Here is a 27,083-nt window from a genome sequence, read left to right on the forward strand (position 1 = left end):
CAGCAGAGTATACTCCAAAATGTTTTCAGATTCGGTCTTAAGACTCGTACCGCATTCGTACAATCGCTCGCTGTTGTTTTGATGGGATCCTCCTTCCCCGCTTGAAAATGTTTTTCCTCAATTTCGGACACGATATCCTTCATCTCACAAGCCTTTTTTTCATTGCCTTCCATTTGGTTCCCCGCCGACTGCGGCGCCACCGTGGACAGCTCGTCGAGGGACCTGCTGACATTGGATCGAGCAACCTCTCGAACTGGCGAGCCTTCGAGAAAGTGCTTCCATTTAGAAAATCGAACTGGAAGGCGAGAAGGACGGGCGATTGAGAAAGATCTATTTTTGAAACACACTCTTAACTCTCAAATTTCTTATTTATTTCAATATTTTAAAGCTTCGGAACAAAACCACGCAAAGTGTGAGACTTTCAATTCATTTCGAAGATTTTATCCCCTTGATTTTGCTCTCGCCAATTCTTTAATCGTTCAAAAGGTTAAATTCGAAAAGGCAATCACATCCGCAAACTCGCACCATGGACAAGGCACGACTGGTACGAAAATAAATCCAAGTTAGCACCAGCAAAAACATTTCTGGTTATGTCGGAAAATTTGAAACGATTTTAAAGTATACGTAACATTTCTTGATAAAATCAGATTTCTTCAAATGAAAATGAAAAGTATAATGGCCTTAGTGTATTACACGCACTGTACGTTCTGAATTGTAGCAGGTGGCCTAGAAGGAAATAAAGAGGGGCAATATGTGTGCTAGGAAATGTGACGAGTAACTCTAAACAATACAGAAATTCACAAACAAAAAAATACATGAGCATGCATAGGTAAAAATAGTTTAGCAGTTGCAGAGAGAAAAAAATTACTCAATGACATTAATATTATTTTTCATGCTATAAGAGATTCAATTTAGCTAACAAAGTGCATTTCGGTGATATTTAATCATTCCTTATTACACCGGAAAATTGATATTGTGCGTTTTAACTTGCAAAACCCCAAATGAGCCAGATTCGCACGCCTCTTAAGACAAAAGGGATGTAAAATTACATTGTTATGCCATTAAAATCACTGCTGCAGTCCTACAAAGCAACCACTTTCAGGCTAAGACATCACGGCTTCTGACCGGATTCGATATGCAGTCAGCTATTTGAAGACCAGGATGTGCTCAGTTAAAAATTGCATGGAGCGGGGGTAATAAAAAAAAGCCAAGGGTTATCTTGAGTTGGTACATTCCCAGAAGGTTACACATTTTAAATTTTGGAATGAATTCCTACTACTTTATGCAACCTGGTTAGAAGCAAGCATACTATATTGATTTTTTTAACATTAAAGCAACAGGCAATTGCTTCTATAGAGCACTTAACAAATTAAGCAGTTTGGCTATGCTTAAGTATCTCAAGCTTGACTGAAATGGCTGTCTATGATGCGTGGGATTTAATATACTTTTTTGACAAAACGTGACTGAAGACTCGAATACACACCAAAAGGAGGGCGCCGGCGCTCTATAAGGATGAAAAACACTGACACAAACACACGAACGAAAGTAACGACATCCACGAAGAACAAAAAGGCTTCCACTCCTACTAAGCACTTCACGGTGGTGGAAATGAGTACCAGATAAAAGGAGACACAAGCACACTCCTCACGCTGAAAACTGTAATCCACTTGAGAGTTGAAATCACTATTATATCCCACGGGAGGAAAGGGAATAAAATTCCATTTTTAGCGGGAAAACTCGCGCGGAACAATAATTTCTAAGGAAACGTAGTGGAGTACGTATACACACAAATGTGAGGATATACGTCACGAGAAAATTATTCGACATCATCGGGATTTGAATCCGAATTTCCCAACTGCCGGCAATGCTTTTTTTTAACAACCAGTGCCTACGACGTAAGGGAATTGCCAGCTGTTGTGAGATCGGAGCTGAAATCCAGATCAAGTCGAATGATTTTTTGCGACGGATTTCCACACACAATCGTAACCATACCCACACGCGTCAAACCCTTCTGTGAGCTTCCGATCAGCTCGCTCCGGGACATTTCGATGTCTCCCCGGTGGGATCGGCCCTACCGGTACGCATGGCCCGGATAAGAATTCCCGCATCCGGTCCCCGAAGCTCGTATGGAACCCCATCGGAACGGTAATGAGGTCCCAGGCTCACCGATCCCTTCGTGAAACACCCGATCGCGTCCCCTTCCCGACAAAGAGGCGACAAAACGGCGTCGAACTTGGGACCCTAGTACGAGGGGGAATGCGTCGAGTGACCCACGGGAATCGGACGCGGGGCAGCGCTAAAGGCGAGCGGCACTCATCAGCACAAGAGCGAAACCTGGCGGAACTTGGCCTCCTTCCCTCGCCTGGGAATGACCGCAGGGTGGAAGTTTGGATTTTAAGATTGGGGTTTGGTCGCGAACTTGGGTTACTAGGCTTAGGAGGAGGCACGAGTCTTTGAGACAGCGAGACGACCGAGCAATGCAATGCGAAAAATGCCGATGCGCGCAATCCCCGCGCATGACCCAGTGAGAGAGGTGGGGGGGTTCCCCTGTCCGCATCTAGGTCAACATAGGCGAGCGGTGAGGCGGGAGAGGGGGGTAAGACTTGATCGATACAAACTGCAACCCGCGAAAAGGGATGCTCACTTTCACGGGGGGGCTGGAGGTTCGAAACCCTAAGCGGAGAGAGACGTGGGTAGTCACAAACATTCAAGGACAATACGTCAGAACGCTTCCAGGTTTTACAGATCAAAATTTGCAATTTTTTTCCATTTTTTTCGCAATTTATATTAAAATATATGCTACTATAAGAAAACCGTAGTCTTCAATAAATAGAAATTATAGATTCTACTGAGAAGCGATTTCTCAAAAATAAAAAGCGTAAAAATCCTTATCGGTTGGGACAAATTTATTCATATTATGAAAAATATTTGTGTGAGGAAAACAACAGCGTACATCTTTAAACAATCCCGAAAGGTTATTCAAACATTACGCATGGAGCGAGGCATATGTGTCGGAAAGCAGCTCCATGATGACACTGTAATCACGGCTAATTTGCTGGTAAATAAACTAAAACACACTCTCCTCAAAATCATTTACGCATTTCTGTTATTTTTCAGGAAATTTCCAGGCCTTCCGATACATTCTAAATCCAGGACATTTCATGCATATTTATATGTGATGAAAAGGTCAAAGAGAAATGCTATCTTTCGCTGGTTAGGCCTCGCTTAGAATGGAATCCTCACAAAGTTAGATTGATTGACGAATTGGATTGCGTGCAACATGGAGGGGCTAGATTTATATAAACGTTGTTATGATAAACTTAGTGGCGTATCCAAAATATTAGAGCAGCTAGGCAGGGAATAACTCACATCTCGAAGGTTACATTAAAAATTAAACCTCTTGCATGAATGGAAAGGAGGTCTCTTTAGCAGTGATGTTGAAAATGTATCATTACCTCCATCGTAATACGGTAGGAGAGATCATGCCAATAAAATTAGAACATTTAAGATAGATTTAAGATTTCATTTTTTCCACAAATGATAAGGGATCAGAATAACAATTTCCGACCGCGGTAGGGTTATATTCGGGTCAAAATTAGTCTAGTGTGTATGCACCCCCTGCCACACACCCAAGTGGCGGCTTGCAAGGTGCTGAAATATCTTTAAAAAAAAGATAGACCATCATTTTCAACGTAGGCGACGCCTGAAATATTTTAAGGGAAATGAATATCACGGCGTACCGTTCTAGTCCTGATATTATGATACCCAGATAGCCACCACTAGGGCTTGTGGCAAGACTTCGATTCCATCATTACACCAGGCATTAAAATTAAATGTTGCTTAAATATTAATTAGTAATAAATGTACGTATTAATTATTTAAAATAATAGATATTAAAAAAAAACTATACGCCCTAAAATATCTGAGTGTAGAAGTAGGATACATCTCTACGCATTCGAGACGAGCTGATCATGGGAATAAAAATTAAAAATGGTTAAATGAAATAATTTCTAGATTTTCAAGGCTCGTGGACATCAAAGAGAAGCTGATCCGCGCTTTTTTCCCATGGCACACCTATCCCTCACCCCGTCCCCACTATCGGGAGTGGACGCCTATCTAGTGTGTCACAAACATCATCTTCATTTGCGCGTTTTCCTCAACGTTCCTTAATATTCGTCGTCCATCGCGCGGATAACGGAAACACTACAAAACGCGCCCGTTATGGAGAACCATGATCCAGCCTCAGCCTCCTTTATATACGTGTAAGTGCCGTAATGGACAGGCAGAGGCGTTCGAGGGATTGGACCACTTTGTGTTGAGGCAGCGCAGGGAAATCGACGTATAGTGAGTGCTCCAAGGAGAATCTTTGCTCTGACCTCGACTGAAAAGAGCTCGACGTTTAACCTCTTTAATGGAGAGATGCTGATTTTTATGAAGGGTTCAAAGGCTCGAATCCAGAAGTCCCTGCAAAGAGGAGAGATATTTACACAATTCCTACCTAGGAGGGAATACCCTTTAATCCCAAATCTAATACTTTGACTTCCAGGAATGATGTACTGAGAATAAACCAGGTGAGTTCTGTTCTTTCTCAGTAGTGGCCAGTCGGCCGCTTGTGCTTCTTTGTCTTGAGAACAAAGAGCATACTATTTATTTTATCCCTCCATCCGTGCTCCATTAGCTATCAAGTTCAACGGCGTCAAGGAAGGAAGAAATTTTGGCATGTTAATGTTTACAAAAATTAAAAACAAAGCTAAACAAACTAAAAAAATTAAAATTCATCGACCACGGGCACAGGAGTAACTGCATCTTCCTCTCCCCTCCACGCGGAAGGAAAAGGGTTTCCATGCTAGTGTAACTGGAGATCTTCACACGCGAAAGAAAGCACGCCCCTTTGAATAACGATATTCCTTCTCCTTCACGATTCCCTGTTCTAAATCCCGCACCGGGTTTCCACCTCGCTATTCCCCTGTCGCCTCACCTAAATCGCCTAACCACCACCGGCTACCCCTACCACACCAACTCCCATCGTGTATCCTCTTCCCCAGCCACTGCTAACCAAATAATATAGACGGTCATAATTCTAATATTTTGATGACACCCAATGATACTTTGACGGGTGCAATTGCGTGCATAATTTTTAACAAATTACCTGTGCAGCCAAACCGAGTTTCTTTTTAATGCTGTAATAATGCTCCATATCAAATAATTAATACCTGCCGGAGTGTATTTCTGCCGGAGTCTATTTCCACTAGTAGCTCACTTTCGCAAATTTTGATGCTATTACCTTATTCTAGTGATTCCATCCATTTTTATTCCGAGGCCATGCTCTTCTTTCAATGAGATAAACGGAGAGAGGGAATTTTAGGAGAATGTCGATTCAAAACTTCCCGTGAATTTCCACCACCCTAGGGTGTGTGACAGAAGGCGAAGTATTTCTGGTCCAAGAAATTTCACGAAATGGGGAAAAAATGGCTGCGCCGTCACTCTCAACTTTCAGAAAGCATACCTGTCATAACGCCATAACTTCCCTCATATACTTACCCTCTCGCATTCTGTTCCCCTCAAACACTAAAGACTACTCCTTAAATATATAGAATCCTACTACTCTTTGAGGACGTTCCAGTGATATACCATCAAAAAAATTCTTCCTTATATTTGACATAAATCATGATTTCACAATATACGTATTCTACCAGGGACAGAAATTTCAATTCCTCAAGTACGATTCTAGTTTTGCGCGCGCTTTATCCAATTTTGTCTTGCTGGGTAAAATATATTCTCATTTATTTTACTCCCCCAACAAACTGCTGCCTTAAAAGAAGTCTCCGCAAGAACCAAGTCAAAGTGCCCTAAAACTTACGGCTGGGCGAATTTGAACATCTTCACATGCATTGTCTCATAAAGGTTTAAAGCTGCATGCCAATTACATTAGGAAGTACCTTTTTATAATGCTTTACGATAAGTCTGTTAGCAGCCTCCCTCCATTAAATGTAGAGGAAACCTATACGCGATGCTGGCAATAATGTTAGTGCTAGGCCAAGGGCGCACAATACCTGTACATTCGAAGATCTGTCAAAAAAGAATCGAACGTCATCAACGCCTTGACCAAGGCCTAACTCCCCCCTCCGCTCCCAACAACTTCCATATTACTCCCGCACTTCTAAAAATTTCCCTCTCAACTACTCTTCCCTTCGCAAACCTTTCCCCACCTTACCCTTCCACCCCGCGTCTCCAGCCCCTTCTGTTATAACCGTCTCCTCAGTCCCTTCCTTCTCTTCCTTGAACTTGACCAACAAAAAATTCGTTAAGTGTAAGTTTCTTTTCTTTTTTGTGTGTTTTTGTTCGCAAGGGATAACTTCATACACATTATTATTCACATCCGTGAGACTTTCTCATAAGTTATGCATATATATATATAATGGGCTGACACGATATAACACAAATAGAAAAGAATAGACACATTTAAAAGAACACTCACACGGTAAATTGTTCGAGCTTTCGGCCCTCTCAGAGGCCTTCTTCAAGAGAGACTGAAAATATGCTATTGCAGAGGAGAGGGGAAAGAGCTATGGGCGTGGAGGGGAGGTGTGGAGGGAATGCTGGGAGGGAAATTAAATATGGCGGTTTAGGATGGGAATTTTAAAGGAACGGAAGGATAGTATGTAGGCGGATTCACGAGTTCTCACCTCTATGTTGGTGGCTGAATCAGGTAGGGATTCTAGGATGCTTAGAGCAAAACACTGGTCGAATGAAAGGTTGTGGGAATTGGCGTGTGAAGGGATAGGAAGAGAAGAGAGTGAGGCAGAATTGCAGGAGTACCGGTGATTATTCATTCGGATGGATAAGGGGGTAATGCATTCACCTATGTAAAAGGAAGTGCAATGCTTGCATGATAAAAGATAAATAATATTTTTTGAGAGGCAATTAGCGTGGGAACGAGGTGAGGGGGCTATGAGGGGATGTAGGGAGAGGGGAGTAGGCATAATAAGAGGACAGGTTTTACATCGGGGGCGGTTGCAAGTTGGGGAAATATTGGGAAATTTGTCACGGGGGGGCGCCAAAGGGTTGGTGGATCTCAGAAGGTTTTTGAGATTGGCGGGTCGTCTGTATGCGATAGATGGGCATTGGGGTAGTAAGGATGAGGTCGCGTCATTGCCATGTAAAATTGGAAACAGTTCTTTAAGGAGGGTTTTCAGTCTGTGTGATCCGGGGTAATAGGTGGTGCAAAGGTTGAGTCCTGCGTCAGATGTGGGCTTGTTATTGTGTGGTGTGTTTGGTTGGGTGGAACGGTGGATTTTATTTCGTAGTAACTTTTCTGGGTAACCGCGTTTGAGGAGTGCAAGGTGTAGATTGGCAAGGTATTTGTTGAGAGTGGCTGTGGTGTTGCAAATTCGGTGTCCGCGGATAGAGAGAGAGTTAGGAATCGAGCGTTTCGTGTGTTGAGGGTGACAGCTTGTGTGGTGTAGGTATTGCTGATGGTTAGTGGCTTTGATGTGTACTGAAGTAGTGAATTTGTTGTTTTGAAGTGAGATGTCTGTGTCAAGAAAGGTGATGGTGGAGTCTGAAATGGAAGAGGTGAATTTAACAGTGAAAGATGAATTTAAAGCGGATAAGAAATTGTTGAGAGAATCAGAGCCATTTGTCCAGAGAATAAAAATATCGTCTATGTAGCGGACCCAGAAAAGAGGTTGAAGGGGTTGCTGTGACAGGAAAGTCTCTTCGAGATGGCCCATGAAGAGATTGGCGTATGATGGTGCCATCCTCGTTCCCATCGCTGTGCCTTTTGTCTGTAGGTAAAAACAATTTTGGAAAGTGAATGCATTTTTAGTTAGGACGAAAGTGGCAAGATTGAGGAGAAATTCCGTTGAGGGGTGCTGGGGTAGGGGGCGTAGAGAGAGATAATGCCGGAGGGAGGATAAACCTTCTGCATGGGGAATAGAAGTGTAAAGTGAGGTAACGTCGATGGTGGCCATAAGTAGGTTGGGTGTGGAGGGAATAGAGACGGAATTTAGACGGTCGAGGAAGTGGTACGTGTCTTTGGTGAAGGAGGGCAAGGAGAGTACACGTGGTTGTAGGTGGTGGTCAAGGAATGCGGAGATTCTTTCGGTGGGAGAATTGTAACTGGAAACTATAGGACGACAGGGGATGTTGGGTTTGTGTATTTTTGGGAGGAGATAAAACTGGGGTGTTCTGGGGTTTGGGGGTGAAAGTAGGGAGTTTCATCCGGCGTCTTCAGGTCGAAGACGCCGGATGAAACTTCGACGAAACTGTTGTCGGCTTCAGACAACAACGCGGTGAAAACCCGGTCATGCAGAATTCTTCAAGCCACCGCCGCGAAAATCTACGCAGCTATATGACAATTAGTTTGATATCCCACGCAGCTAAAGTTGTTCTCAGGATCATAAACAAAAGGATAGAGAGTAGAGCAAATGATTACTTAGGGGATGATCAGTTTGCGTTTAGGAAGGGGAGAGGTACGCGTGATGCCATTGCAGTAATGAGATTATTAATCGAGAGGAATATAGAACACAACCAGGAGGTATTTGCCTGTTTCGTAGATTTCGAAAAAGCGTTTGATAGAGTGAATTGGGAAAAACTAACGAGTATTCTGCAGAAAATAGGAATAGATTGGAGGGAAAGGAGGCTAATCCGCAACCTGTACATGTCTCAGACTGCTCAGGTGCAGGTGGGAAACGGGGAGTCAGGATGGGCAGTGTTAGGAAGGGGTGTAAGGCAGGGTTGCCCATTATCACCGTTGCTGTTCAACCTGTATGCAGAGGAAATGATCAAAGAGGCATGGGAAGAACTCGAGGTAGGAATGAAAGTGGGCGGGGAATTCGTAAAATCAGTTAGGTTTGCTGATGACCAAGCTTTAGTTTGTCAGTCAGCCAAGGGGCTGCAAGCATTGCTGAGTGAATTGGAAATTCAGTGCGACAGGTATGGGATGAGAATCAATATTAATAAAACAAAGGTTATGCCATTTTCTAGAAAGAAAAAGGCCAAGCTTAACAATAAAATAGGAGGGCAAAAACTTGAGCAGGTAGAACAGTTTACGTATCTCGGTAGTGTTTTGGACCAACACGGTCAAAGTAGTAGGGACGTAAGGAGAAGAATTGCGCTAGGCAAAGAGGCTTTCACAAGGAGGAGGGAGTTGATGACGGGGACTTTGAGTAAGGATGTTAAGAAAAGACTCGTAAAAACTTTGATATGGAGCGTAGCTATGTACGGTCCGGAAACGTGGTCATTGAAGCAGGAGGATAGACGTAGATTGGAGGCTTTTGAAATGTGGGTGTGGAGAAGAATGGAGAAGGTGAAATGGACAGAGAAGAAAACAAATGAGGAAGTACTTGGTATGGTGGGCGAAGAGAGGGGCTTGTTGGGAGCAATCCTATGGAGGCAGGAAAAGTGTATGAAGGGGGTGTTGACCGGCAGTGGGATGTTGAAGACTGTGGTAGAGGGTAAGGGTAGAGGGTGGTAGAGGGTTGGGCAAAAGAGGAAAGGGAAGGAACAGGATAGGGATGTTGGATGGGATGAAGGGAGGAAGAAAATACTCAGAGATGAAGAGGGACCTGATATAGAGTAGGATGATGGATTTTGCGTTTTGTTAGGAGTAATAAAATATTTGTTTGGTAGTTGTGTCCATCCAAAAACCTACCTTAACCGGTAGATTACCTAAAAAAAATATATATATAAATAATATAAATAAAAATATGTGTATATATATTATATATATATATGTATTTTTATAGCAGAATTATTTATTACTCTATACAGGCCATTGTAATGAATGATCTGGGGGGTAATCAACTGCGATTATTGTGAGCTTGTTTCAACTCACGCTGCTCGTTTGCGACAAAGATCAATTCACAGAATCTTGAATCAACCCAAAATCTATTCAATGCGGGTAATCAAATTCTCTATGATTTTAAATCTAGTATGCATACAATAGAAATCATTACAAGGAGCTCTTTAAGGCATGTGGAATGCAATAATGTGCGCAAATAAATTCGTACGCCGAGGAGTACTTTACAAGCCGAGACGAATAATGAACGATGAGCTGGGATTTAAACACCGATGAATACAAATTTATGAGAGCGAATTTACTCGTCAATACGCCTTCACGTCATATGTTGCTGCTTTCATCTCATCCCGTGCAACAACGGAGAGGAAAGATTTAACTTAAAACTTAACCAGAATGCAACGACGAAATTCTCAACTGACACTTGCAAAAGCTTCCGCGACAACATATAAGGAGAGATACCGCAGAAGATAGAAGAAAGAGAAAATTCATCTTCGGGGAAAGATAAGGAGCTTCTCGGAGAAGACCTCGACGCCGCGGAACGAATTAGAGTAATGTAATAGAAATGGGCTCTCTTTACGCCAAAAGGTACAACGCTCGGAGAGAAAACAAAGTCTTTGGAAAACTATCCATAAAGCTACACAAATATTAATATTATAGAGTGGTAGGCGAAAAAAGGCAAGAGAAATTATAATGCACTCACGATAAATCAAGGGTAGAGTAAACTGCTTTTCAAGCTTGTCTAGCCCATTCCTTTGGTAAAAACGTATACTAATCCATTTCAAGGGAAGAAATCGCGCAAAACAATGACATCTTGGACGTACCTGAGCTATCATTTCCTCTACCAGTAGACGTTTCTTCCTTCAATGCAAAACATGCGCATGCTTATCAAAATAAGATGGTGCAAATGTGTGCAGTTATGGTTGAAGAACAGACGCAAACTATCGTCATACAATATCTAAATTATGTTTGCGCACGTGGAAAAACCGCAAGAAACTATGAAGAATTGAAGTAAAAGAATGGGGCAAATAGGAGGAAGTCAACCAGATTCGTAAGTCGACAAGCCTACCTTTAATAGGCAGATTACTTCTGAATGAAAAATGATTATTCTGAGCCATAATTGATTGATAGGAAACTTTCACAAACCACAGTTACGGAGTCAGACGACCGGGATTTCAATGCATTAGAATCATCAAAAGGTACGGTAAAGGAAAAGCAACATTCTTCTACACTCAACAGGATAAACTTAGTGGTACTTCCAAAATATTAGGGCAGTTAGACTGGGAATAACTAACAGAGCGAAGGTTAAGTTGAAAATTAAACCTCTTGCATAAATTAGAAGGTCTCTTTAGCAGTGATATTGAAAATGTATTATAAACCCCATCGTACTACGTTAGGAGAGATTATGCTAATAAAATTAGAAATATTAAGTTTTAAATAGATAGATTTAAGATGCTCTTTTTTCACAAACGATAAGGGATCAGAATAACACAGTCCAACCGCATAGGGTCATATTAGGGCCAAAATTAGTCTGGTGTGTATTCATCCCATGCCACACACCCTTGCGGTGGCTTGCAGAGTACTAAAAAAATAAAAAAAGAAGTGGAGGATAAAGGAGAGAAATAAGGAGAGAGGAGGGGCAATACTATGTGACTGCTGCAAGGATGGGGAAAAAGCTGGATACGAGTACTCATCAAAAACGGCCACTTTAGAGCCACCACTTTTAAAAATTTCTAGTAGTGTTAACCTTACATCAAAATGCTAGTGAAAAAGAATGTTCTCATTAAAATCAATTGTGTGGTCGCAATTTATAAGGTCTTTGGCAAATTTGCTCCTAAGTTCACAATTATTTGTACAAGCACTAAGATGTTCTTCAGTCCTTACATTACAATTTCGGGTAGTCTGTTCGGCATATACCCCATCACGATTACCACACCTCAGCGCATAAATTTCACTTTTCTCCTCGGGATCCACGGCGTCTTTAGACTTAACAAACAGTCTACTTAAATTTAATGGGGTCTTTAAGGACACGGAATTCTTCTTCGGGGATTCTTTTAACCATACGATTGGTGATATTGCCTAAAAACCGGATTGGGCACCATTTATTCTTTATTTTTTAGCGGTGTGATATCTAGAATCAATTAGGCCAAATGAAATTTTCTTTTCTTTATCAACCATGAGTGAATCTATTCAATCAGGTTGATAACCATCATCACGAACGATTTGCCTTTGTTATATCAACTTCTGTATTAAACTCCTATTTGAACAATGATACATTGGTAAGGCGATGAATAAATTAATGGAAGTCCGAGCGCTTAACATGGTAACTGTATCTCGAGTCTGCAAGGAGAACGTGATCATACAGGTAGGCCAACGAAACACGGAAAAGATAAGTCTAACCTCAACCAGGGAAACGGATTACTCCATAAAATTCAAAGAACGGGCACAACCTTGCTCACAAGTAAATGATATATTAGGGTGAACATTATTCAGAAGAGTCGAGGATTTGTTTGTGGTTTTTTAAGGGCGTTTCGTAAAATCTTCCCATCAACCAATAACTTGCAATGGATTACCACAAAGTTTCGAAGGAGAGAGTTTTATATGGCATTCCGGGAAGCTACAGACAGCAGGTGGTAAGAAGCTGGCGGCACGATTTCAAACTCCATGGGGCTTAGTACAAGATTAACCCACACTTCATCTATTTAAACCAATTTTATCTATATGCAACAAACGAAGACGTTATAGGCATTTTTGGGGCGAAGAGAGCCAAAGAAGGCAGAAAAAATGGATGTACGGCATATGGTGTGACAAATGACTGTTTAAGAATGCGGTAAAGGGTAGAATGCACCGAAGAGGACGTAGATGCACGTTTAACGGATTAAATGGAGAAAGGGAGCTTTCTGATTTGAGGATTAATGGCGTAAGATAATGCAGGTTTTAATGAGCATTTATTTATTGTTGCACAAGGTAAGGTTAGCACTGTAGCAGAAACTAGGAATCGAATCCACACAAACCAACCATGACTGATAGATTACTCTCTAAACGAAATATATCTGAACGCATTTAATACATTTAACTGATGCTTCCATCCATTATCACTGTTAAATATTTTCAGATCACCCCCATCACAAAACTCGTGGCAAGCCCTCGGGTCACGTTACTCCTGACTCCCAGGAGGAGTGACTTTCGGCCATCTCGCAAACACGAACTGATCTTGGGCTACGACAAGAAGAAAAGAATTTAAAAAATAGTTTCCGAAGGTCCCTCTGCCAAAGATAAATTGGGAGGGCAAAACAACATGCCATTTACGCGCCGGACTCGCCCGGCGGGGAGAATATTAAATCACCCGGCTGGGAATCCGATCCCCGACAGATGACGTCGAAGACATGAAGACTCCCATCCACCCCGATGTCGCGCGTCACCACAGCAATGCACTTCGCACGCATTCCCGTTTATGGACGACGCGCTTCGGCATTGCACGCGCGTCGCTCATATAATATGATCTCCAGGAGACCGTCACGTGACGCCCTGGAAGAGGAATGCGTGCGAGAACGGATGAAGCAAAAGAGATGGGTGGGGCCCAATACATTCAAACGCAAATTTTCTCCCGTCTACGAATTGTCATAAGGATCGCAGATAGGATTTTCATCATGAACCCGATAAAACTGCTCCAATTGAAACTTTTGAGAAAGCCGAAAAAGACGCCATTAATGCGAAACAAAGTGAATTAATGCGACCCAACTCCCAAAACTTGAATAGCAGGTTTCGCGAAGCCTTCACGTGGTCGTGTAATATTTGGCGTGGATGCCGGATTTACTGTTGGGGCGCTACATCTATATGTTAGCCTGCAAGTTACCGCTAGGGCGTGTGGCAGGGGGTATTTCAACGCCACGCATGAAGCATCAAAATTTGAATATTTCTTAATTTTTGGGTACGATAGGTACGCACAAAAATTCAAACAATGTAGCTCACGACAACTGAAGGTACATGCACTACGGAATCTGAATGAAATATGCATCTCCAAGTAAAAGAGAATGGCTCTAAGCAACAAGGACAATAAACTAAGGTTAACTGAAACATTAATAACATACTAGGCTAATTAAAATGAAATAAGACAAATACTTTTCCCACTAGCGCGGTCGCTTACAGTTATTTTGATACCTTCTCGTTCGTAGAAAAAAAAGGTTAACTTAATTCTCTTCTACACTTGATCTTCCTAATGTTACTGCCACGACCTCTCATTTTGTATTAAGACGGGACTGATAATAAATTGTCAACATTATCGCTAAAGAGACCTTCTAATCTATGCTAGATATTTAATATGTAATTATACCTTCACACTGCGAGTGATTCTCTACCTAGTTCCTCTAATAATCTAGATAAGCTCCTCAGTTTATCATAATAATATTTTATAAATCTAGCTACCCTTCGCTGCACTCGGTCTGATTCGACAACCAATCCAACTTCATGAGGATCCCATAACCTAGCAACATATTACAAATTAGGCATCAATAGCAAAAGATAGCATTGTTCTTAAACACTCTAGTCACATTTCTCCAATGCGTGTCAATCTTAATTTTTTGTTATATTCTCCACACATTCCCCAGATATGTTTCACCCAGGAGAGATCATGAGTAAGGGTAACGCCAAAGTATTTAATTGAGGCTAAACTTCCTATTTAACTATTTTTGATGCAGTAGACATTCGGGAGGGAACCCGCAACCCATTCAAAATATTCATGGCTACACAAATTTTAAAGGTAAATTCTAACTTTCAACAGTCAAACCAAGGCTGTGCTGCATTTTGGTAACGTGTCCGAACATAAACAAAAAAACGATTCACGTTAATGACCATTCGATGCAGCAATCTCAGCTAAGTTCCTCCACGGTTTCGATCGATAAAACGGTTTCGAATCGATGGATGTTCTACAAACGTGAGTTACTGCTGTGTACCTCCATTCAATAGCATTTGTAAGCCAAGAAAGTTCGACGGAGGCTAAGAAAGATAGCTCGGATGTAAACTAAACCATTTAAGTCGATTCGAGTTAAATATGGCCGCAAATATGATTTCATTTACAATCAAGTGACTTAGATCTCATGCATCTACTTAACCTGCTTTACACAAATTACTTCAAAATGCGTAAATTTCCCTTTGAAAACTCCCTGGCAACTAAAAAAGATATGGACGAAACTACTTTCAAAAACTGAATTTTTCCACAGGTCAACACTCAAGAGTGTTTCGCATTGGGCGGCAAATGTTGCAAATATGACATTTGCGTGACTTTTTTGAATGGAGAACTGCCAAAGATAAATTGTTTCTTGAGCAAAATGTTCGTAATAGTAGACCACTACATCTCCAAATCACCCCAGACCCATAGGACAAGTCAAGCAAGTCCCTATAAGCAAAAGTAAATTTGGCATAAAAAGTTTTGCAAATTGTCCCGTGAAAATAGCATACGCGATATTTGTGGGAACACATCAATTATCATAAGAAGGCGCTGGACCAGTGACGTACACAGATTACTCATCCTACTTGTCGCTTTAAGGATTTTTGTTCTACACCGTCTCGACTGTGCCGGTATTTATGGAGGAAGATACAGGATTATTGATGTCTGCGACACTTCAACACGAGGCAAGATGTACGCCGACCACGTCTACCTCTTCGAAGGAGTGGATTCACATTTCCGTAGAATTTCTGGTAAGCTTCTGAGTTAACTAATTTACGACATCTCCCGTCTGTTTACGGCGCCGCAAGACTTCTTTCGACGAGCCCCGATAGTTATAACCTCCCGTTTTACGGCCAGTGTCCGACACGAGGAAATCCTCGACAGACTCCTACGCGGGAACCGGAAAAGAATGGATATGAAAACGACTTTCGTGAAGAAAAGGAACCCGAACCCTGGACGTAGACATTGCATTGACATTGGCATTTGGGTCGAACCCCTCAAAACCTTCAAATTAACGTCACATCTCACCGAAAGTGATGCTTTGCACTATAGATGTTTTCCACGATAAACTCATCTTGGATCGGCACTATGCGCAAAAACCTTACCTTCAGAGCGGAATGGGTGGTGTTAATCGCATATTCTTTATGGCCAAAATGACCTCCCACAAGGAGCATTTCATGTGGAAAAAGCCAGACGAGGGTAGCCCCGGGAAGCAAATTCTCCGACGAAGAAATCCGTAAAACAAATGCAAAGGCTTAACGCAACAATGACTTCGAATGTTTCGTAAACGTAGGATAATGTTGAAAAAGAACGCGAAGTCGAAACCTAAGTCGTGAATAAATATTTTATGTGGAAAAACCAAGTTTTCTTTTTCAATATGTATCGTTTCCACAAAGTGACGCCTGAAGTTATCTCCTTTTGTAGGATAATGTGTACAGGCAAAAGTTAGGATTTAAACTACTCTCTGATTGAGAACTGCACAAAATATTTCAACACAGAGGAGGATTCTAATGAAGCTTTCGATTGGGATTTAACGTTTCTCTTACTTCGAAACGAGCATCTTCTTGGACGAGAAAGTGACTAGGAATAAGCTAGTAGTGAGAGAGCAACATTAAGCCATAACACGCTCCATACGCAGCCACACTCGGAAGCAACCTTGACACCATCAAACCACTGCAAAAAAAGCCTAAAGCACAAAACCGAGTAATGGTTACTCTGCTATACATATTGTACAAATTTTTAACGGCTCCTAACATCCATTACATATCTTAGGGGGACTACCCCACGCATAAGCTCTTGCTAGACCAATATCATTTCTCCCTCCATTGTTTCATACTTTATGCCGCCTAAAATATTATCTTCCACTCCCTCCATTCGTTTGACATTCGCCCTTCTATCATGGCCTCCAGAATGGCACTGACTGTCAAAAACTCATCAACCCACCTTTTCTGCCTTCTTTGGATTTCACCTCGGTGACTCCTCTCTTTTCTCAAAACATTTACAACTTCATCATATTATTTCTACTCTGACAAACGCATTTTCTTAATTCTTCGCTTTACACGTATCTGAAACGTCTCTCATTTACTCTAATCCCTTTGCCTCGAAGATCAGGTTTCCGATCCATTGAGCGCCAAGCTCCATGTTCTAGTTAATAGCGGTTTTTGGTACAGAAATTTCTGCTGGGAGTAGTACTTTTCTGACTTATGTTTAGAACATTATTTAGCGTACCTGCTATCTACTTCCTCCAGTGCTGGATTCAATGCACTCATTACCTCGGAAGTTTCTCCCAAAAATTACGCTAATGACTCAGATACTACATTTCTGGACCATGAAACGCTACCCTTTACATTCATATCTTAGTTGATCTTTGGCTGATATATTCGCGCACCTGTCACTCATTCCCCTTTCGGAAAGGAGAAATGAACCCGGTGGCTGGTAACCAATATCGCGAAGACGGGGTTGGGGAAGAGGTGCCCATTAGTTTTAGGCCTTCGAAACTCACCCCCTCTTCTTCCTCACCCCTCCTTCGGCGGGCGGGGCGGGGGCATCGCCGAGGCCCAAGTCGAGGAGGTCCAGGTCGGGGAGGCCCAGGTCGGGGAGGCCCGGGTCGGGGACCGGAGGGGGCGGCGCGGGACAGCAGCATCCGCACGCGCTCACGCCGAACGGGCACAGGGGCAGCGGCGGGTGCGGGGCAGCGGAGCGACCGCACCCGGGTGCCGCGGAGTCGAGGCAACCACCTGTTATCACCATCGCGGTACGGACTCTCAACCACCCCACACCCTCTCTCTCCCCACCCTAAACGGGCACGAACACTTAAGCCCGTAAACACTACACACGAGAAGGGAGAGACACCGGCACACGCGCGGGCCCGGGGGATATAACACACACACTCACACTCTTCCCTCCCTCGCTGTTGTTATTACTCCCCGGCTCACACACGCGCGCACACACACTCTCTCTCTCGAGTGGAGATGGACCGATTGAAATACAGCCGCAGACTCCTCCCCCCACTCTATTCTCCTCTCGTTCGTGTCGTCCTCCCTTCTCCGTGGGGCGTGGACGGAAAACTAGAACGCGCCTTCCTCCGCGGGGCGAACGAGACGTCGACGCTGGACGGCGAGACCTGAGGAAGCTGACGACGAAGGCGCACGCTCTTGCTTCTCCAGCTGGACGCTTCCCCTCCGTCCCGAAGGCGCTCGGGGTTTCCGCGGAGGGGGAACGGGGCGACGTGTCCGCCATCTAGCCGCGTACCCCCGCACGACGAAGGAGGGTGGGATTGGGGAGGGTGGGTAGGGGGATTGGGGTGGGGGGTGGATTCGGCGTAAGGCGTCGCAATGGGGATCACGTTCGAATTTGCGTGTGGGGAGTGCGATTCGAATCGAACGTACGTATCGCCAGAGCTTCCCCTGTACCCAACCAGGGATGACAATCGAAACGGAACTCATTCGCTTCGTTAAGATCCGGGATGAAACGAAAACACGAGTCGCGTTTAAGTTCTCCAAGGTCACCCAATATTTTTTCTCGGGAAGTGGATGGAAATTTAAAGATGTGTTGAATTTAAAATAAGCAGAGCCTCTTTATGAATACAAGACAGAGAGAACATGGTCCATTATGCTACCGCTAGTGTGTGGTGTTTTCAATACTTAAAACATGATTTAAAAGAACAGCGTGTAGTCATCAGTTTTTTCCCAACTTCCGTGGTTTAACACCCACGGAAGTTAATCTTTAATGGATGGAAACGTCGAGCTGCGACTACACACACTACATACTAAATACACTATTTAAACAGAGACAAATAGAAAGCACACGCATTATTAGATTTACGTTTCGTCGATCATGCAGGAGTCAGTGTAGGATGGGGAACGTTACGTACAGATAGGTTCGGAAGGTTGTCTTGGCGGTAGTGGGGAGGGAATGGTGGTTTTTAAATTATAATGGTGCTTGGTTTAACCGGGATGATTCATGAGCAGCATCTGTAGCCAAAATACATGTACGTATATGTCATCACCCGGGTCCTTATCTCAGCGCTATAAAATGATTCGGATGGGACTTTAATTACCGTTACGGTGAAGCAGTAAGAAGCGATATGTTTAGGAATGGGGTGATTGAAGAATGGTGGAGATTTTGTGGAGTAACGGTGATCATTGACACGGATGGAAGAGAAGTGGTGCATTCACCAATGTAAAGAGGAGTATAAGGTATAAGAGAGACGATGTGACGTTTATCGAGGCGCATGTGGGCATTGAGATTCATTTGAAAGAAGAGATCTAGCGGAAAAGAGCATACCATTTACACCTTATGCTGTAGCAGGGCGAGAGATGACGAAGAGGAGAGGCAGCGGGGGAAAGTGAGTGGCTTGTGGATTATTGAATTTTGTGCAAATTTGCGGGACGTACGGAAGAGACGGAGGGGCAACATGTTGGATGGTGGCATGTGGAGTCATTTTTTATTAAAGGGTTAAGTTCCTTAAGCATCGGACGGGTTTTATGGGCGCCTGGGAAGTACGTATAAGGTGATAAAAAGTGAAATTATCACGGTGGTGCGTTTTGGCCCAAGGTATACATCTAGCAGTGGCAGGTAGGAGTTGGCTATAAAGCCATTAGTCCGTGTACCCACGTTTGCTAAGGAAGACGTGGTCTTCTGTCTATTACTGTTGGAAGAGAGACCTATTCAACTACAAATGCGGTGGCCGCGAAAGGAGGGGAAAAACAGTATGAAGCGTCAGGTGTTCGATGGGAGGAAACTTCGAAAATTGAGGTATTGTTGGAGGTGTGTTCGTTTTTTGTGATACATGTATTATTCTGGAGGTGGATGTTAATATCTAACAATGTTACGTACATGGAAGTCTGATATTGAAGAAATAAAAGACGGAAGGTTAGGGAGAAACATTGGTCGAAGGAAAGGTTTTGGGAATTCGCGTGTAATTTCCTTCAACCAGTTTCTCTCTAACCATCCAAGAATTCTAACCCGATTCAACCACTAATATAGAGGTGAGAACTCGCGAATCCGCGGGTACATGCACACATTCACCAATTAATATCAATCAGCGGTGAAAATGGACTCAAGGATAGAGAATAGGAAAAGTGATGAGAAACACACAAAAGAATTATAGTTTAACAACTGATAAGGTTTTCTTTTAACAAAACAATGCATCTTCAATGCATTCTACTGAAATTATATGGCTTGCCAGTGAATACCTTGTCAAAAATATACTTTATTGGTATTAAGCACAAAGCCCATCACGCAAAAATTCACCATACCATATCAAATTGCCGTGCCAATGTTTTACCAAAATAAACCGAAAAAATACAGATATTTTGTATTTTAGAAAACTCACAACGGAGCACCCACATCTTTACTAGTAGCATTATACAAATCCGATTTTTTTTCTAGTTACATCAACTCAAGATCTTTTTTATAAGTTTCGCAAAAATGATCAATTTTTACGGCAACCTAACATTAACTTGTTATAAGCATAATATTAAAAACACATTTTCTTTATGTCCATTTTACTTTTCTGTAAAAGTTAAAAACATATTACTTTCCGACAGTTGTATTCGACTCATTTTTTTCTATTTTACAGCGGGTTAAATAAAATTATGTAAGTACCCTTTTCGCAGTACCATCTATAACGTATGGAATAACTAAACAGAAGAAGAGGTTCGCTGATTCTTTAAGTTTAGCCGTATATCCACGGTGAATTTACGGATGACCTTAACCTTCACATCTCCATCCCCTCCCCGACGAGCGTCACGCATATCCGAACCGCTTTGGTCTTTCTCTAACCGAGGAGAAAAATTATGAACGACGCCCTTACCAAACTGCGCTGTCTAATAATAACAACCATCGTTCACCGACAGTTGCTGCTCCTCTGACACCTTTTTGTCGGTTGTATGGAATCACACTAAATTTAAACTACCTAAGAAAAATTGTGTTTTTTCTAATTCGTACTATCGTGCCAAAATTTGAACTGCCCATGCCTTGATACTCGATCAGATGGGAGAAAACACTACGATAAGCTATAACTTTCGTACGGAATGATTAAGCAATTTGGTTTGATTGTGTCATTTGGTATTGACGAATAACATTCGGTACCAGCATAAGACTGATGTTCACCAGATGAGAGTTACCACCTTACCACCATATTTAATGCCTCGTGAATTCTACATGAATACAAATATGAATTATCAGTGCTCGACGAAGATTCTTGTGGGACCTTTTAGTGAAAACTTAATTTTATAAATCCTCTTAACTTACTCAAGCTGCCACTTTTAATAACATTCAATATTTTAGGGTCATCAATCATCCTAATATACATGAGATTAAAGTTTAAAAATTTTTATTTTATATTTACAATCGTTTTAGCGGACTTGAATATTGACCCAATTTTGAAAAACAAGAATGGTCTCAGGGATGCTACCAAATGAACTGATCATGTCCATGACGTCTCCTATTGTCATACTCACTATAGTAAACACAACAGTACGGTCTCATCGTCGCACTATAGGGGGAGAGAATAAATCATGGACGAAAGTATCCACGAAGTCAATCTGAGACCCATAATTTAATGGAAACTATTGTCAAATAGCCACTTAATATTGATTATATTTCCACACACTCTTAGAAATAAATGAGTATATTTACTCTAGTGCATATCCACAAAAGCATTAAAGAAAACATATGTTCAGTACCCCTTCTTGGGGTATTATCAACCATTGCACAAAACTGAATCATACGCTTCGAGAATTCATTCAATGGCATTCTTCTCATGAGGAATTTTGTTTAAAAAACTAAATGACATATTCCCAATAATTGAACACAAATTCCGCGCAACGAAACAGCAAAGGCCATTTTGCTAACCGACCCTTTCACTCGGAATTTCCATCATAAAATGATAGCTCATGCGTGCTAGAGCCCCGGGGCGTCATTGAAATTGGTGTAAGGAGGTGAGCCGGAGAAGGCAATTCAAATTACATCAGCCGCATGAGCGTACATTATGATTCTGCGAAATATCAGGCATGATGCCCGAGTTACACAAAAGTCGTTGTAGAATAGCTATGATGTCAATCGTAGAGCTATAACAAAATATGACATGGAAAAAAATGACAATTACACTAACTTTCAAAAGGAACGTTTCTGAAGCTCATATGCATGGAGAAGTCTTCTAGGTTGCATAAAAATCACTAACATTACATTTCAAGTAACAGTAATCGAGAGTTTTTTCTAGGAAGAGGTAAGATGAGAGAAATCAAAGATTGGTTCCTTGAAAACAAACCACGCAGAATTAAATAAAAAATATTCCAGGCTTGGCTAAACAGAAACTTTTACTAACTTAATGATGTTTTAATTTCAGTTAATTTCTTATGTATTCACCAAAATGGGAGCTTAGTTGATGTACCTTAACTATAAATATTTCATTCACGAAGATCTCAGCGGTAACTTCTCAGAGTTCTCCTTTCACACCATGAGGCATTGGACAATGAGATAAAGTGATGCGCCGGCATTTGATGCATTGAGAAGGACAGTTTTCCTCCTCGCTTCGCAACTGCTTTCCAAGCCATCCGCGTTTACGCACGCAACAATCCATCCCAGCGTTCCAACCGCCCGCCCACCGCTCCCCGAACGTCCGCCGATCGATAGCTGGTAAGTTGTGAACATTTCAACACAACTTTTGAGACTATAACCTTTGATCGTCGTTCCACTTCTGAATGCATCTCGTAATTAGCACTTTCACAAAGGCCAAGTTGGATTTATTCCCTACCTTGCCAAGGCCCCTCGTAAAAATCGAGCTCACTCGTATTATGATTGGCGATGTCAATTAGTGCGGCAGTCTAATGCTAACCAATATAATAAGACGGAGGGTAAAACTGAATGTACAGGTAGACGTAATGGTAGGTAGGTAGTAGTAGTATATAGGGGAGGTAACCGACAGCTGAGGTCATTTGCGCCATAGGAGATGGAATGGAAAGGATGAAGGGTGGAGAGAAACCCGGCGTCGGCATTAGCCTACTCTTTACGAAAGGCGCCAAGGGGTCCGCAGCTTAACGTCCCATCCGACGGACGGCGTACTCACTCAAAGTGCCCTCCACGAAGCACCTCAAGTAGGGATCGAGATGCCTCTGAAAAATATTCAACACCGCCGGGATTTGAACCCGGGTGGGTGACCCTTGGTGGGAAGCCAGTACGTTAGCCCCCGCACCATCTCGATCCCCGTAAGGGTAGGTTTTAGGGTCTCCGTTGACTATCTCCATAACTCGGTATTCCCTCATTTTAATATGTATTTTTATTACGCCCTCCGGGTTCATCACTCATTACAACCGTAGTGTGTACGTGGGCTACATGAAAGGTGAGGGTAAAACTCCTTCCATACCCTACGGGGTATGACATTTTACCCATCAGGGTGGGGGGGGCGAGTAATTCCTTTCCCTTGGTTGCATTCGATATCACAAGGACCTATCACCCGAAAAATTACAAGAATTGGGGTTTTATCAAAGCACTGGATATGAACCCGAACCTTTTACTGAGAAGCCGAATGCTCTACACACTAAGCCACCAACATTTAATTAACGAAGCACGCAACTGATAATTTCGATACTTCCCTGGGCATACTTTTCAATTGGTGGATTTTTACATGAACCGGTTTGTAATTTAATGCGTATCACTAATGCCTTTTAGTATTAAAAACTTTATTAACATATTACATTCTAGGTTAACCCTTACTTCGAAGCATATTTGCGTGTTCCGGCACTTGCCTCCGTTTGTACCCACTTTTGCGTAACTTCAGGATGCGGTTAAGACTAATGTGATTACTGGTGAAATGTGATTAAGTAAATGTAAAAGGATATATTCATTGATAATGTAAAAATTACATTTACATGTCCAACACCTCATTTTTCGCAAAACAACTAGGATCGATTTCATTGCGTAAAAAACTCACAACTACCCTAGCCAAGTCACGCCTATAACGAATGGGTGCGAAAGAAGGTGAGAGACGTGAATGGATGGCATTGAAAGACAAGCGAATAAACCACACTTCCAAAATTGTTGAAAGATGAAGGAGCTCGGATAGAGAAGCTTGATTCGGAAGGACATGGACCCATGTCAAAAGATCCGACTCCGGCTGCTTTATACTGTGCTATGACAGAGAGAAAGTGGGTTTGGCCTCTTACGTACGAAACTTTCAATAGCCAGTGACCGTGGAAAAGGGGACCTTTTTCGGCTTAGGATTACTAATTTCCCCAAATGCACGTAGTTCTTTGCCATCAGTATTTTGGGTTTTGAAACGGTGTACATGCCGAGCTTATTTCGTACATTCTAACTTCGTACTAAAACTAATGACTACAGGACAATTACTCGTGTGCCCAGAGCGGGATTCCAACACGCGTACTTCGTGGCCGAGTGAAAATCTACTATACACAGACAGCTTAAGTCCCATTGACATTCACATTTATGACTCAAGTTTTTAAGCACTAAAACTTAAAACCAAACAAACTTGCTACCTCGTCTAAAACAGTTGTGCAACGAGTGGCTTTTATACGTAAAGAGTATATCCCAAAAAATATTCAGAATTATTTACCGATGAGTAGAATGATTTAGGCGTTATCCACAAAGAGTTTTGTGCCTCAGGAACAGACGGTAAACGGTGCGTTTTACGTGAAAATCCTCGAAAGGTTGCGGAAAAGAGGGTAACGTGTAAAGAAGGATAATTTTTCCAACTGGAGGTTGCACCAACACAACGCGCCGTCCCACACCGCCTTCTTCGAGTACCTAATTTTACAGCTCTACACGTAAAAAATAAAAACGGTTAAAATAGGCATTTTACCCAAGTTGAAAACAATATTTTTCCCTATTACTAAAAATACTTCGTTCGTATTCTAATTTTAAAAGGTGTATTCATTTATAAGATGCTACATTTCTTAGCTTTGCCTAACAAGACAACCTGTTACCCTACAGTTCAATTCCACATAAATTCTGACTCCCTTCACTCCGTCTAACATGCTTATCCTTTTAATCCCCCTACCTCGTTTGCCTTATGTTCTTCCCTCGAACGTCTTCAACATTCCATCGTGAATCAAAGCGCTCTGCCTCTTTCTAAAATCTTTCCTGCCTCCTCTGCATTTGTCCTAACAACCGTCTCTCCTCCAGACCATGACTACTACGTCCTTACTTGTTTTCCTTTCCGTCGATTTCACATTTTCCATCCTTGCCCACATTTCAAAATCATCTACGCCTATCAAATAATTTAAATTACACTTTCCGCGTCGTACAAATCCACGCTCCATACCAATTGTCTTACTAATCTTCTCGTAATAGCCTTACTCAACGTATTTTTTCTCGATTCCCTTCGCCTTTTGGAAGCTTCTTTGCCTATCGCAGTTCTTCTTATGTGCCTACTATATGTACATTGATTATTTCGACCCAAATAACTTTAAAGATAGGTTAACTGTTTTACCTGTTCCAGTTTTGGCCTTTCTAGTTCAACGCTTAACTTAGTCTTCTTTCCTCTCGAAAAACTCATGACCTTTGTTTTACTTGCAATGATCCGCATCTAATACCTATCACCCGGATTTTCTAAAAACATTAATATGACGCATATTTTTTGTGCGACTCTGAAGCTTGGTCGTTCGATGAAAGAGGATACGCGTGATTTGATACGCGGCTCTCGGTTGTATATTTATAACACAATCTTGACATTCTACATCGATGCATTATCATAATACGAATAAAATTATCATAAATAATAATTAATCCTCAATCACTCGATAAAAGACAAAAAAGGACAGCCGCAAACTAGTTAGATATCGCTATTTGTATAATTTAAACGGTATTACGAAACTGGAAATTGAATTAAATACCATTACCAAAGGAAAGGGAAGGAAATCCTAAACAAAATGAAAGATGGAATGCTTGAAATCATTCACCCGGCGGATTAGAATTTTTCATCACGCTTTCATTTATCCTTCCTTTTCCGCAAGACGAAACTCTATCGCAGTGCTTTAACCCGATGTCCCTTCCGTAAACACGAGACCCACGTCCGGACGGTGGCAAGTAGGTCAAAGGCGTAATATGCCCTTTCAATGTAGCCATCGTAGTAACAGTAGTCACCCGGATCAGCCTTGCGATCCAAGCACTCGCCAACTAGACCCAAGGTCGCGGGTTCGGATCCCTACTTTGCCGCGAATGCCGCTAGTTTTATTGGGGTATTACTCTTGGATGCGCCTGCGGTGTTAACTGACCACATCAGTCGCAAAATATAAAAACACAACTTCATCGCTATTCGCTCTACCACACTTTCATTGAGTAATTAATGGCCGACGGAATTCTTCAAGAAACTTTTCGCCCGCTACCAAATGTCACGCCACTGATTTTACACGCATGAAGAGACGTCGTATAAGATAAGGGACTGGAATTTGGAACAAGTAAACACATACATATGTGTGTGTGCGTGGTTTTGGCTATTCTCTTTAATTGTTTACTAAAATTCTGCTGGCTGAGCACGGTTCGAGAGAGGAGGGCCTCAGGAAAGGCTGGAGGACGGTTGAAATTGACTCCCAGCCTTTGCGGGGTGCGAATGGTTCGTTTGCGAAACCTCTATAACGTGACTTCGATACGATCCGTAATTAACCGGTCATGGGAACAGCGCAACGTCATCAAATTTTGCGTGAATATGGGCAAAACCGGGAAAGAGGCGCATGATACACAGAGAAGATGTTGAAGACACCGAACGTTCAGGACGCCCGACCGCAGAAGGCGACGAAAATCTTGCAGGAGTGAGGTCTTAGTTGGACAGAGATCGCAGATTTAGTGTTCACGTGAATTCCGATGAACTTGGAATCTCTATAGTGACGTGCATCGACTTATAAATGGGCATGAGAAAGGTGTGTGCGAAGTTGGTGCAGCGAGTGCTCTCGGACAAACAAAAGGAAACTCGCACGCGGATCTGCCAAGAATTTCTTAACTATGTGGGCAAGGATCCAAATTTTTTAGACAATGCCCCTTCAGACTTCTTTCTCTTTCCCCGCCTCCAATCCATGCAAGAAGGACGTCACCACGGCTCGGTGGAAGCGTTACAACAGGCCGTGACGAGGGAGCTTAGCAGAATTCTGGGCGCCGCCTTCCAGAAGGCGTACGAGGCGTGGAAAACTCGCTGGCCGCAGTGTCTGGTCGCACAAGGGTACCAATTCGAAGACGTTAGAGTGAATGCATATGGTCTGGCGATTTTTTTTAATCGCCTCAGTCCTACTACTTTTTGGACAGACCTTGTATGTATGTACACGTATGTATATATTTTATACACACACACGTGTGTGTATAATATATATATATACATATATATAT

The 27,083-nt window shown here is 42.3% G+C and overlaps 1 protein-coding gene across 2 annotated transcripts in view; it reads right to left on the reverse strand.

Annotated features, from left to right (window-relative positions):
* LOC139698975 (protein similar-like) overlaps positions 1–27,083 on the reverse strand; it is a 581,257-nt gene that overhangs the window by 376,944 nt on the left and 177,230 nt on the right. Inside the window, exon 1 of one of the 2 annotated variants that reach the window (XM_071597968.1) lies at positions 17,248–17,858. The exons of the other annotated variant lie outside the window; for it this stretch is intronic. Coding sequence (XP_071454069.1) covers positions 17,248–17,495 — 248 coding nt within the window. The 5' untranslated portion in view covers positions 17,496–17,858. Of the gene's footprint in view, positions 1–17,247; positions 17,859–27,083 lie in introns of those variants that run through there. 2 annotated transcript variants of the gene reach the window in all.

Source organism: Hetaerina americana, unplaced genomic scaffold (genome assembly GCF_022747635.1).
Source record: "Hetaerina americana unplaced genomic scaffold, ioHetAmer1.1.p SCAF_9, whole genome shotgun sequence".
NCBI lineage: Eukaryota > Metazoa > Arthropoda > Insecta > Odonata > Calopterygidae > Hetaerina > Hetaerina americana.